Genomic DNA, 13,302 nt, shown 5'->3' with positions numbered 1-13,302 from the left:
CCCAACCGTACTCAAATTCTCATACACACCACCTGGAATGCACGTTCCATCCAAGCTGTTGTAAGGGCAGTTTTCCTTATATGTGATTAACTTGAGCCCATCCCAGCTGGTCTTTCAGTGTCACCAGCCTACTGGATTAATGTCTTAAATCTTCTACCAGCGGGCCAGCCTCCATATTTACCGGCAGGAGATGTCTGATTAAAGACAGTGTACTTTAGATATTTTCCCTATTTCATCAGGAGTACCAACCCCTTCCCCCAATTCAACCAAAAATGGACCGGTCCGTTGAAAGCAGTTGGAGCCTGCCAATTATCTGATATTGTGAAAGCATAAAACCGGGGATCATTTTTAGGTCTTGCTTACTAGTCAGCATACGTGGTATGTTTGTGGGACATATTGTCAGCTTACGGTTGGCTTCGAGCCCCCCCATTGCTTGCCATTGGTTGGCTTTATTGTACTCTCATTTACTTGCTTGTTATTTGTTAGCATGTGTGGGCTTCACTACCTCTTTGAGCGTTTGTCTCTTCCCTGGAGCACAGATGCATTATTTGTGTCCTTCCACTTCTTGCTTTTCAAGCATTACTTTTTTTTCCATCAAGCACTCCATGAGAGTGCACCAGTTTTCCGGCTGTCTCCCTCATGTGGTTGACTCCCCAATCTGTGCTCTATGTTGATCTCTCCCGTCAGTGTGCTGCTCTCCCCCAACCGTGCTCCTCATTGAGCTCTTTCGTTGTGGCCTTCTTTCCCCTACCCGCCCTCCAAGTTAATATCTCTCACCCTTGTGCTGCTCTCAAGCTTGTCCCCGACCACCTTACCTTCCCGTTGCTTTTTTTCTCCATCTGCCCTCCCTTCCCATTGCTTTTCCCATGCCCACCCTCTCATCATGTTGATTACCTCCCCCACTTCCCAATTTGTTTTAAATGCGTTTGCACTGTTAGGCTTGGCAATAAATCTCATAACAAGAACTGATGGCTTTGCCAATGCTTTTTGAATTTATTTTAAATGGCAAGACTATTGACAAATACCTCTGAGTAGCACATAATATCAAATGTGCAAGGCATTCTGAAGAAAGGGGGAGTAGAGGTTCAGAGGCCACCGCTATAAAGATTAGGAGCTTTCAGAGACAGCATCCTGTATGGAAAATTAGAGGTTAACAGCACAAGGGAGACAGATTGAGACAGTCTCATTTATCTGGCTTAAAAAACAATGCTATGGAGACCACAAACATAATTGTGAAGGGAAGAGACGACAGAGTATGTTCTATGTGCACGCAGCATATTCAGTCAACAAGCAAACAGCATTAGCCACAGTAAACTTATGCTTGACGATGGTTGATTGTTAATTGTTGCCAGTCGGCCACACCGTCACTAATCACTCTCCCCAGCTTCGCATGATATCAGTGCAACAGACGTGCCTAAAATGGCAACCTGCCTCTGTGTAATTTTAAGGACTTTAGGTTCCCTGGGCAAGGAATATTTTGGGGGTCCGAGTTCAGAACAACATTGATTTTTATTGGCCATGTTTGTCAATTTAAGCCCTATATTGCTAAACAATATTGAACTATACATTAAGAGTTAAGATACAAAAATACACAGAAGTGAACTATATACAAAGTTCACTTTGCCCGAGGCCACCTTGGAGGGTCAGGCCCTGGGCGATTGTCCACTTTGCCCATGCCTCTGACCTTCCAGGCTGCTTTGAGGACTCACTTGCCAGAGACCTTTGCTGCAGGGCTGAACACTATGTTCCACCGTGGAGGCTTGCTGCTTTGACAGCTTCAGCTGGAGTGAAGTTCAGCCCAGTCCGCACTGCCAGAGTTAATGAGCAGGGCCACTGGAATTATACAGTTGTGCTGCTGCAGCGTTTTTTTCATAACTTTGATGTTGCTGCATTTGCCACATAATCCATCACCTGCTGCATAATCTGCAGATTTTAACCCAAAAAATTAGTTTCCAACGAAAACGGTTAAAAAGTTATTAAAAACACAGCGACACGTTGCAGCACAGGGGAAAGCCCTCTGGTCACTTTTCTGTTGCTTAGTGCTATAGTTGGGTGTTAAAGTGGTACTAATGAGGTGCACCCAATGCCCAGACAACATTAGCAAATGTAAAAATTACAAAAGTAATACTATAGCAAAATGTGCGGCATTATGCCACATATTTTCCCTTTTCTTGCTGCATAATTTACTCAACCTTGCCGCATAATTTGGCCCTCCCCTGCCGCATAATTCCAGTGGCCCTTGTTAAACGAGAGCTAGCTACACGAGTGATTTGCTGTCCAGCGCACACTGACAGCAGTTAAGAACTCTAGATCGTTACGCCAAAAACTGACAAGAGAGAGTGGCTTGCCACTCACAGGTACTGTGCGGTTGTAAGACTGTTTTTGCAAGCTCCCCCACTGGCTCAGAGCACTGAAGCTCGCTCTTTGATTGCCCCTTGTAGGTCTGAGTTGAGCATGATGTATGTTTTGAAATAAGCTAGGCCTCGCAGACAAATCTGACTTGGGGATTCGGTATGCCCTCTGCTGCACAGAATAAGGTAGTAGGCACTAGGGTTTCCGAACGAGGGTTCCAAAGTTCCTTTAGAATGATGCATAGCTTAAAGGTTTTTTTGTATTGAATTTTTTCGGCGAGAAAAGGGCAAGCAATGACATTCTTCTTCGAATACATAAACAGCTGCAAACACTACAATACGAACATCATATGTATACAGTCTTCCCCATCCCAGCTTTACATTCCTCTGCACTAGTTCAACATTTTTGAACTTGGTTAGGTTTCCTTCATTCCCCTCCTCGACGTTCCCCTATAACACTACGTAGACATGCAATTAAAAATACAGTGTCTTTGTGTACAGTTGTTCAGCTACAACATTAGGTGGCCCAGGGAGCGTCACCCTACTGTTTTCAAGCAGTGAGAAACATAAAATAATAATAACAGAGTTATTATTATTCATGCTTTGTGTCTTGCTGCTTTACGGGCGGGCGAGAGATTGGGGCTGCTCTGCTCTTGGAGCAGGGAAGGAGTGGTTTGCCCACTCCTAAGTGCTCAATGACGGTTTGGTCAGCCCTCTGGGCCCGCCCAATCCAGTCATACGCACTTTACCCGTTCTCCATGCAGAGAACATGCCCACCCCTCCAGACCCTGGCTGAGCGCTGTGTCAGGGTACTCAGACTAATCACAACGCTGCAGCGTTGTGATTTGATTGGCTTAGGGGAGGGAGCTTGGCTGCCTGCTTCCTGTTCCTGTCAGAGTCGTAGGTAGGAGAGCAGGAGCAGAGATGCAGGACCCGACCTACAGGTAAATTTCTTTTAATTCTGGCCCTCCCCCCGCGACACCGTACTCACCCACACACCGATACCCGCGAGCTATGCCGGCCACCACTGGGTGGGCCTGTAAATATCTTCTGTGGCTTCACCGATGGTTCACTCTACCCTTCCGCCTAGTCTTAGAAACGTCCTCCCCAACAGTCTTAAACATAAAACTTGATAAAAGTCAAGTTGCGACATTCTCCTCGCCTACCCAAAGTACGTAGTGCGTTGGTGAAAGTACTTTTTAGTGGTATACCATATCGGACCTGGTTGTCTCTCCCCCATTTCAATGCTCTTCCTGTCCCCTCAAGGAGGCCTAGCCCCTGGCAGGTCGGAAAGCGCTTGCATCACTGCAGCCCGTTATTAAATCATACGAAGCCTTAACGTCCCGCCTAACCCTTTTCATGTGTGCTTAAAAGTTATAAGTATTAATTGCTTACAGGCAAGACTGTTTAGATTTATACAGCAAGCCATAGTGGGATGCAAGCCCCCTTTAACTATACATCTCCTAAAAGCTCTCAAACCTTATAGCCAACTGCAGCTTGTTCACAACACAGAACGGTGCTTCTAAGCAACCACAACATAAAACTTGTGTGCGAGACCGACCTCACTTTAACACAGCCATAAACTGAACTCTTCCTGAGGCCGTTGGCACAGCAGATCAGACCAGCCGCCTGATAGCCATCTCTTAGAGTGAGAGTATGGCCAGCAATTCTCCAAAAGCTGCATAGTATCTTGGCATACAATCCTCACCGCAGCTACAGAGCTTACTGACTGATGTTACGTCACTGAGATATTTCACCTAATACAGCATTGCTATGTTTCATAGGTGAATTCAAGTTGTAGAATGCTTTAGGCTCGCCAAAAAGAGCAATAGTTACTCGTTTGTGTCTCATGACGTCTTCTGGTTTTAGTTCTACAAAAAACTCTTCTGATGTCAGTGTAATTTCATGTGATATGATTTTGTGTGATGAGGGGGCCTGAAGGCACCTGATGTATTTTCTGGTGATCTCAGCATCCTGCTAACTAGTTACTATGGAACCTGAAAAATGTAAATAAAAAAGTGATTTTCCCTCTTCTTCTAACAAGCTTATATGTAATGTTTACCATACAGTGAACATGAAACTCTAGAATTTAAGACGCAATTTTGGGGATTTGCCTACTAAAATGCACATGTGCTGTCTGTTGTGAGACATAGTGCCAGCTTACAGTGGTCTTAGAACCCGCCCATTGCTTACCATTGGTTGGCTTTGTTACTGTCAATTGGTTGCTTCTTATTCGTTAGCTTGTTTGGGCTTTAATTCCTCTTTTTCTGCTTGTCCCTCCCTGGAGCATGGACGTATTACTTGTACCCATCCACTGTTTGCTTTTCAAGCACTACTTTTTTCTTTCTGTTTAAGCTTCCCAAGGGAGTGCATGTTTTACAGCTCCCTACTTTGTATACTTCTCTTCCCACATCCATGCTCTGTGTAGCTCTCTGTCGTCCGTGTGCTTCTCCTCTGCTTCCCTCATTGATGTGCTCATCCTGGTGTCCTTCTCCCCAGCTCCATGCTGCCCTTGCAAATTTGCTTCGCCCACCCCAGTGCCTCCATGTTGCTTCCCCCCCAACTGCACCTTCCGTGTTGGTTCCTCACACACTGTGTGCCACTTTTGGCCCCCACGTTGCTCTTGCACTGTGTTGTTTCCTATGTTGCATCCCAAAGCCCTTTTTAAAAAAACGCTTTCACACCGATTTTTCCTTGTATTTGCCAATCAACTTGGATCAGCAAATAAAACGGAAAAACAAAAAGCAGCCATATCTGGGTGACATGGCATAGACTTTTTTTTTCTTGTTTTAGCTATGCTGAACAGCAGCGGGGATGCTGAATGGCATGGCTAAAAACCATTGACAACCCCATTGTGTCCTGAAGGTGAGACCTCTTGGCTTTCCCAATGCTTGTTACCATATCTAACTGTGCAACTTCAAGAATAGGGTTTGGATTTCCCTAATTAACTCTTAACACTACCATTGGCGCAATGACTTAGCTATCTTTCACAAGGCAGAGCATAACAAAGCAATTAAAAACAAGGAATGGCAAAGCCAATAGGTTTCGCCTATACAAGCGATATTGGCTTTGGCAATGTGTTTTTGGTAAGTTGTATACCAGTGTGGCTGCTGTTCAGCATGGCTAAAAGTTTGTGGCATTGAGTGTCCTAGAGTGGAGTGGGGGGAGTAGAGTGTTGTAGACTGGATTTGTTGGAGTAGAGTAGAGTAGGGGGTGTAGAGTGTCGTAGAGTTGAGTAGAGGGGAGTATAGTTCAGTGGCAAAGAGTGTTATAGAGTGCAGTGCCAGTGTGGAGGGCTTGGAGGGGACTGATGATGGGGTGGATTGGATTGGAGTAGATTGGGGTGGATTGGACTGGGGAAGAGTGGGTTGGATGGAGTGGACTGGACTGGAGTAGATTTAAATGGAATGAGCTGGATTGGAGTGGGTTGGATTGGATTGGAGTGGGGTGGATTAGATTGGTTCTGGTGTATGGATTAGAGTGATAGGACTGGGGCAGACTGGATTAGAGTAGGGTGGCTTGGAATGGGGTGAAATGGAGTGGAGTAGGGTGGACTAGACTGAACTGGAAAGGGGCGGATTAGACTGAATTGCAGCGGAACAGATTAGACTGGAGTGGAGTGGGGTGGATTGGGGTGGGCTGGATGGATTGAGCGGGGTGGGCTGGGTGGATTAGTTTGAGAGGGGTGGACTGTACTGGGTTGGTGGATTGGGATAGAGAAGGGTAAATTGGAGTAGAGTGGGGTGGTTTGGACTGCAGTGTAGTGGGGTGGATTGGATTGGGGTAGATTGGATTGAGGTGGACTGGATTGGGGTGGGATGGATTGGAGTTTGCTAGATTGGATTTGGCTGGATTGGATTGCTGTGGGGTGGTCTGGAGTGGGATGGATTAGATTGGAGTGGGGTCGATTGAAGTGGGGCGAATTGTTTTGTATTGGAGTGGGGCAGCTTGTTTTGGATTGGTGTGGGACAGATTGTTTTGGATTGGAGTGGGGCAGATTATTTTAGATTGGAGTGGGGCAGACTGGTATGGGGCAGATTGTTTTGAACTAGAATGGGGCAGGTTGTTTTGGGTTGGAGTGGTGCAAATTGTAATAGGGCAGATTGTTTTGGATAGGCGTGAGGCAGTTTTGAGTGGGGCAGATTGTTTTGGTGAAGGGCAGATTGGGGTGGGTTGGGAAGATAGTAGTGTGGTGGATTAGAGTTGAATTAGATTGGGGTGAGTGCTTCAAATTGAAGTGAGTGGATTGGAATGAGTGGGGTGGATTGGTGTGAGGTGGGCTGGATTGGATTGGGGCAGATTGGAGTTGGGTGGATTTGGGTGTTCTGCATGATTATGTGTTAAAGCATCATTTCAGGAATTACACATAAGAAAGAAACAATGTGGCTTTGCAATATTTAGAACAAGTTAATCCTCATCTTTTGAGAAAAGCGCCCATGAACAAAAAACAAAAGGAAACATGAGTGCAAACTGAGAAAAGACGACTTGGTAAAATAAAATAAAGTTAACTATAGAAAATAAACCTTTGCAACTTAGTTTGTCCTGCTGGGCACATTTTAGCCAGTCACAAGCCTTCTGAATAGCACTGAATAAGTTGGATCAATCAGTACTTGCTCCCTATTCAACAGAGAGGAACGTAAATGATTTTAGACTTGAAGTGACACATTACAAGGCTGTAAGGAAGAGTGCCAAGCAAGCCAACAAATGGTAAGCAACGTGCGGGTTCCAAGCCCTTCTTTGTCAACAACAGTGTCTTGCAGGCTTGACCCTAAAAAACGAGGAACACAAAGCTCACTCTCAATGCACAAGCTTAGAGCCGAACTGACGGATTGTTTGCTAAAGTCTTGTATCCTTACTCACTCCATTAATAAAAAAAATACAAAATATGGGTGCTGCACTCTCCCGGATTCGCCATTTTTCTATTTGGTCAGGGATACAAGTCAGGGCAAAAGATTTAAAGAGTTTGTCTCCAAGAAAGTCTTTGACACCTGCGTCTGCTGGGTGGTAGGCAAAGAGGAAAAATACAGTCAGAGCTCAGATTCTTGCTTTAAATGGAAGCATCTGTGACATACTTTTCACATACAGATACATAGATAGACAGATATTTGATATACCGCATCAGCAGGCTTACCCTTTTGGCTTTCCACCAGATGATGCATGGATCGAAATGTTTCACTGGGTACCTTTAAAACACAAAGCAAAAAACACTTTGTTCCAAATTCCTTCTCATTCCCTGGTAAGTTGATGTCCTGAAACAGACCAAGGTACATACATACATGCTTGTCGAGAAATACGGAGCTTTACCTCTGAAAGACCTGTCTGCTGGGGCAATGTAAGCTGCCTCAGTGTCTTATTGACTCTGTCCCAGACCGATGGGATTTTCAGGGTACTGGTGACATCGCTTGATTCCTCCAGTGCACACTGATTGCGAGCATTTTGAAGTGCCTCTGGACTCCCCCGCGGCCCCCAGCCTCAAGAGCCGTCCCCCAGGAGGTGCTGTTAAGGGACCTGGCAATGCCTCCAGCTCTTCAGGCCGCCTAGACTGTCGTGCCAAGTCTTGGCACCTGATACCCTGACGGCTGTCAAGGCCCGGCAGGCTTGGGTTGCCTTATAATTGCCGGCAATTTTTGTACGACGAGAGCGGATAATCGTTCCGTACATTTCTGGCACCGGATTGCGCCACAGATTTTAGGGCCATTTCTCTTGTGTCCAAATGAGCTACTTGTGGGTCACGTGACAGCGGAAATGGCAGTTATGCTAATTACCGTATAGCGTCATGGCTGCCGCAGGCCTGCGCGGGAGAGCTGTCTTCCACCAACTTAGAGCGGTGTCCAATTGCTGGCCCCGGCCAAGCGCATTCAAGCACGTAAAGCTAGGCAGAATAATAAGATGTTTCATTTTTATTAGCTAGGGTAACCACCTGTCCGTTATTTTCATGGACCGTCCGTGAAATGAGCTTAATGTCATAGTCCGTTTTTGTTTCCGTTAGGGACGCCTAGTGACGTCGCCGGTGTTTGCGTATTTAACCCTATAGTTTCCTGCTACTGCACTGTGACAGCCCGCGCTATCAAGGAAAGAAAATCAATTTGGAGCAGGAGTGGGCCTGAATTAAAGCACGATTAGGAATATTATTATTATTGTTAGGAACAAACAATACAGGTCTAACTTTGCCCCTGCTTCGCAACGAAAGAAGGAAATTAACTGCTCCCTCCAAAGACAGCACGACTGCCCGCCACTGCGGCTTGTCATAGAGACAGTCCGGGAGGTGGGCTTCTGCGGCTCCGTAGATGGAAAAGGGTGGTGAAGGAACCCACACATTCTGAAGGATTCAATTCAAGTAAGTGAAATGTCGGCATTTCCCAGTAGGCACACAGCTTTTTAAGAGTGGCTGAGATGGGAAGAGTAATAGCACTATTGGTAACCAACCCATGAGGCCCTTTGGCATTCCTGAATGAGACTCGCCCATCGTCTGAAAGCCCGGGTCAGACTGGAATAAAAAATAGGCCCAGGCACCAAAATAAAAGTGGACACATTAGTGAATTAGCTAAAAAAGTAGCCCAGGTTTTCAAACTGCGGCAGTTTTGAAATTGTAAAGACACAGTGTTTAAGTGTTCTGCAAGCTATTGAAGATTGCATGGATTTCAGCTTGCTGTAGGCAATGTTTATTTTAATACCAGGGAAATCAAGAGTAAAAACCGTCCCAGCAGACCATAAAACAGGCCCCAAAATGGCCCCAAAATAGCCCAAAACAGCCTAAATACTGACCTAATAGACCAGCCCATCGAGCATTGCCTGATTGGCTAGTCCAACCCTGCTGATAGTTTAGCATAGGGCATGGTAGACCTCACTAGAGCATTCACTTTTTTTCCATAGCAAGTTAACAAAAGTCTCAGCCAGGAATGGATGCAGACATTAGGGAGAGCTAGAGAGAGGATAAGAATGTAAGTGCACAAGAAATCCACAAGTCTCAAAACACGTTTCAAACTAAACATATTTTGGAAGGGCATTGGTTGCTTTATGATTTTTTTTTTTAAGTAAGTGATAGAATGTGGGACTGTCATTGCAATATGTAGAACAGCATGGTGAGATGGCATGTACCCAGTATTTTTCTCAAATAGTACAGGCAAACGTAATCATCCCTGGTAAAAAGATTCAAACCAGCACCACACTGCATGAGGCCATGACTATAATGGGGCCATTTGGTCACAGTTGGGTTATGGCAGCCCATACTAAACTGAAAGCAATTCCATTGTCTGCAGGCCACAGGAGGAATACCAGAGTGGAACAGTACTGCTAACCATTATACAAACCAAAGACCTTAAACCTATTTTGGCATGTACTTGTGTGGGCCATTAGTTTACTTACTTTATATTACTGCCTGACCTCCTCAGATGCGTCAAATAAAATTGACCTCTTGTCCTGAATTTTGACTCTTCGATCTGAATTTTTACAGCACTGCCCAGAATCTGCCTCCATGCCAGATGGTCATCTATTATTAATCCTTTCGGACAGAGTCTTACAGCTTCATAGAACTTTGAGTAACAGGTGTGACTGCTAAGCAACGTGAAAGTGCTTATATCAACCTCTGTGGGTGGGTCTGCTAGGATTGGACCCATGACCTCCCGGTTAACTTGCATCTCTGCATCAGGTGCTCAAACACTAACTGTACTAAAAGTACTAAACTGCAGTGGTAGTGTAGTGTAGTTCCTATATCCCTGATAGGCTCTGCACATTGGAATAATATACACTATAGTTTTGACGTAGGACTGAGGTCAGTATGTCTCTATCGAGTACATTAAACTTAATTACTTGTGTGTGCCAGCTAACTCAGAGGTCACTAGAAACTTCTCAAATATACAAGAAGGGATTAGTTTCTGACAACTGCATAAACATGACAACTTTGTTTCCCTTAGAGTCGGAACAATCTCAGAACCATGGAAACAATAGATAACAGATTCACTCAGTCAATCGTGCATGCTTCGTTTTTACAGAGTTTCACCGAAATAGAGAGATGGACGTTTCAATAAAAAGGGGTTTTTGAACAGTCTTATTTCTCATGCAAGAGATATGAACTGCTACAATCGTAAGACAGGATGCGAAGTACAATACGTACAGAGTTAGCAGTAAGATAAAATAATACTGCAATAGCATGGTTTGTAGCTGACATATATTCATAAAATACATACATAAATAACACAGGCTAAAACGTGAATACTCATCTGATGCTTCTAAATAGTTCTACCCCAGTGTACCTAACCTAAGTGTAGTACGAGGTAAGAAGTAGGCGTTGTTTCCTAAAGTATAGCTGGGTATAGTTTTAGTTTTGCCAAGAGTTGCCAAAAGTTTCTCTAAGTTCTAGTCTGCTCCATACCTTAGAATGTGTGAGGTTGGAATCTCTTTCCGGGACTCGATATCTAACACCCCGCAAGGGGAGTCAGAAACACAGGAGCTGGATTCTCTGCGAGGAGGATGACCGCATCTGGCCACTGCATCAGGCGGGAACTCGATCTCCTTCCGAACTTGCTGTGGCGAACTACAAGTAGGCAGTCAAACTGGACCGTACCGGAACCGTGGTTTGCCAGGGCAAGTGCAGGTATATTTATACCTTGAAGGTGTTTAGGAATGCCTGTGTTGACGTAAAAGCCGGGCATCGGAATGTCATGAATGAACCCCTAAGGAATAGATGTTCATGCATACTAAATGAGTTCTTGGAGAAATCAATATCCAAGCAAGGGAAATTCCTAAAGGCTTAAGAGTCAGGTTTTCCAAGAACTCGTTGTGACGTGGATTGACGGATGTAGGAGACCATGCCTGTATTTGGTTAGCATGGACAATGCCTAAATAAGGGCTGGATTTTCTATGCCTAAATAAGAGCAATATGAATTGTACCTATATAAGGGCATAAATCGGGAAACCTATATACGGAATCTAAATCTACACACAACAGTAGCTGGTATATTATGGACTGTGTGCAGAGGCCCAGCAATCAGAAGCATAACATAAATTCATGCCCTGAGTAAGCATGAGCTGTCATACAATTTGGCATGGCCACTCTGATCACTCAATTAAGTAAATCGACAGTCACATTTTTTTTTTATTATAGAAGGTTGGTGTTGATAGTTGACATGTGTGCCACCAAGTAGCAGTATGTTGAAGCGTTTCAACTCATCAGGTAGCTTGCTGCTGGGGTCTTCCTCAGACATTGCTCTTGGGGGTAAATGTATATGGGATGTTTATCAACACTGCAGAAGGGATGCATGACTCCATACTTAAACTCATTAGAAGCTTGTAGCTGCTATACAAGCAGATATGCAGGAGTTCCCTAAATGCTCAATACTCACTGCTGCAACGTCCAATTTATTATTAAAACATACCACATGTGTGCACTGGCTGGTTATAGCAGGGTTTCTATATGGAACTCCTGCATATAAATGTCATAATCCCCTGGATTCCAGTCACATTTTTTACCCAGCAAAGAGGCCTATTACTATTGTGCTGGAAAACAGCCCGGACTATTACTATTGTGCTGGAAAACAGCCCGGAAAGTCTCCCTGCTAGTGGAATTTTTAATTTAGCGAGTATTGGTAACTCTGGGATTGAAGATGGGGAGTTGGATTACTCCCCAATGTTAATATACAGAGAATAATATGAAGGAATACGTGTTTCCGGAGAGATTCCCCTGTTTCTCCCCCCCTGCAGGTAGATTGCCATGACACTAGCCTTGTTTTGAGCAGTCTAACTGTGCGGGTCAAAAACTCTGCACCATGAAGTTACTATCGCTGTTGTAATTTCAAAAGGGGCGGATACTCCGGTTACAGCCACATCTGGATTACCATGGCACTCATAATTATGCCCATATAGTAGTTAGTGGAGTACCTGCAAAGAAACATGGGGCTAAGGCGAACATTGAACTGGAGTTGTTTAAGTAATCACAGAAGAATGGTAACAGGAGGGCTTTCATGGTGTCATAAATTTGCATGCTTCACATGCCTATGAATATTTAAAAACGAATTTCACAAAACCAGTTTTGGGCTCAGAACATTATTTTGCAACCGGGGCAGGGTCGGATTGGTAAGGCGGGCACTCTGGCAATGGCCGAGGGGCCGGTATCCAAGGTCAAGCTGTGGGCTGCTTTTTTGGGCGGCCTGGGGGGCAGAAATGGGCGGTGTCTTTGATACTCGGATGCCGCCAGCGGCCCAGTGGGTGCCTGAGTGACCTTTCTGGAGGTATATGGGCATCCATTACCTCCCTTTTATCAACGGACAGAGGTGTCACTCCCTTTCTCTCGCTGGGCCGGCCCATTAGTGTATGCATATTGAGCGGTGGCAGGGGGTTTGAGCAGAAGTGTCCTCACTTGTTTTCAGGGGTGTTTCACCAGTGTGAACTAGTCTGTGCATTTTTTTTTTAAATCTAAGTAAAGTTAAGAAAACATGCCTTTGTCAGAGACCCCGTCCCTTCCTTTTAAAACACTTTGCCCAAGCAGTGTTTTGCCGAAAGGCAATATGCAAATGTGGGCCACTTTTTTTTAGTGTGTCAGGGCCAATTTTTAATCCCAATCCAACCCTGAACCGAGGTACATATTTTAAGCATGTATTTGATGTTATCTCACTCTGTTGGCACTTTTCTCTTTCAGGAACAGCTATGTTGGAGCTTTTTAGATTCATTTTGGATTTCCTGCAGTTGGCATTGCCCAGAAGGTAGTGGGTAGAAGTTAATTTGCCTTTCACCATGACATTAGCTCAATAACCCCCCTCAGTGATACTGGACAGTACAAAATGTTTTGTTCTTTATCTGCATGCAGTAGCAGCAAGCACCAGATTTTGCTGACGACAGAAGCATGAGACTGAGGATAGTATGTACTGGTACGAGTGCAGAGTTCAGATCGGGGTAAAGAGGTGCATCAATGCCGTTGACCCCTAAAGCTTGCATTGAAAGAAATGAACTGCATTTT

General features: G+C 44.8%; 2 protein-coding genes across 7 annotated transcripts in view; one reads left to right on the top strand and one right to left on the bottom strand.

The window, feature by feature from the left end:
- Positions 1-8,082, bottom strand: part of LOC146809962 (uncharacterized) — a 483,309-nt gene extending 475,227 nt beyond the window's left edge. Inside the window, exons 1-2 of the mRNA XM_085616829.1 lie at positions 7,656-8,082; positions 7,483-7,534 (exon numbers count right to left, since the gene is read on the bottom strand). Coding sequence (XP_085472955.1) covers positions 7,483-7,510 — 28 coding nt within the window. The 5' untranslated portion in view covers positions 7,511-7,534; positions 7,656-8,082. The remainder of the gene's footprint in view (positions 1-7,482; positions 7,535-7,655) is intronic.
- NTN1 (netrin 1) overlaps positions 1-13,302 on the top strand; it is a 610,189-nt gene that overhangs the window by 586,816 nt on the left and 10,071 nt on the right. The window lies entirely within an intron of this gene.

The sequence above is a fragment of the Triturus cristatus genome, chromosome 7, assembly GCF_964204655.1.
Source record: "Triturus cristatus chromosome 7, aTriCri1.1, whole genome shotgun sequence".
In the NCBI taxonomy this organism is placed as follows: Eukaryota; Metazoa; Chordata; class Amphibia; order Caudata; family Salamandridae; genus Triturus; species Triturus cristatus.
The sequence above is the reverse complement of the archived record's forward strand: the minus strand, read 5'-3'. Positions and strand labels throughout refer to the sequence as shown.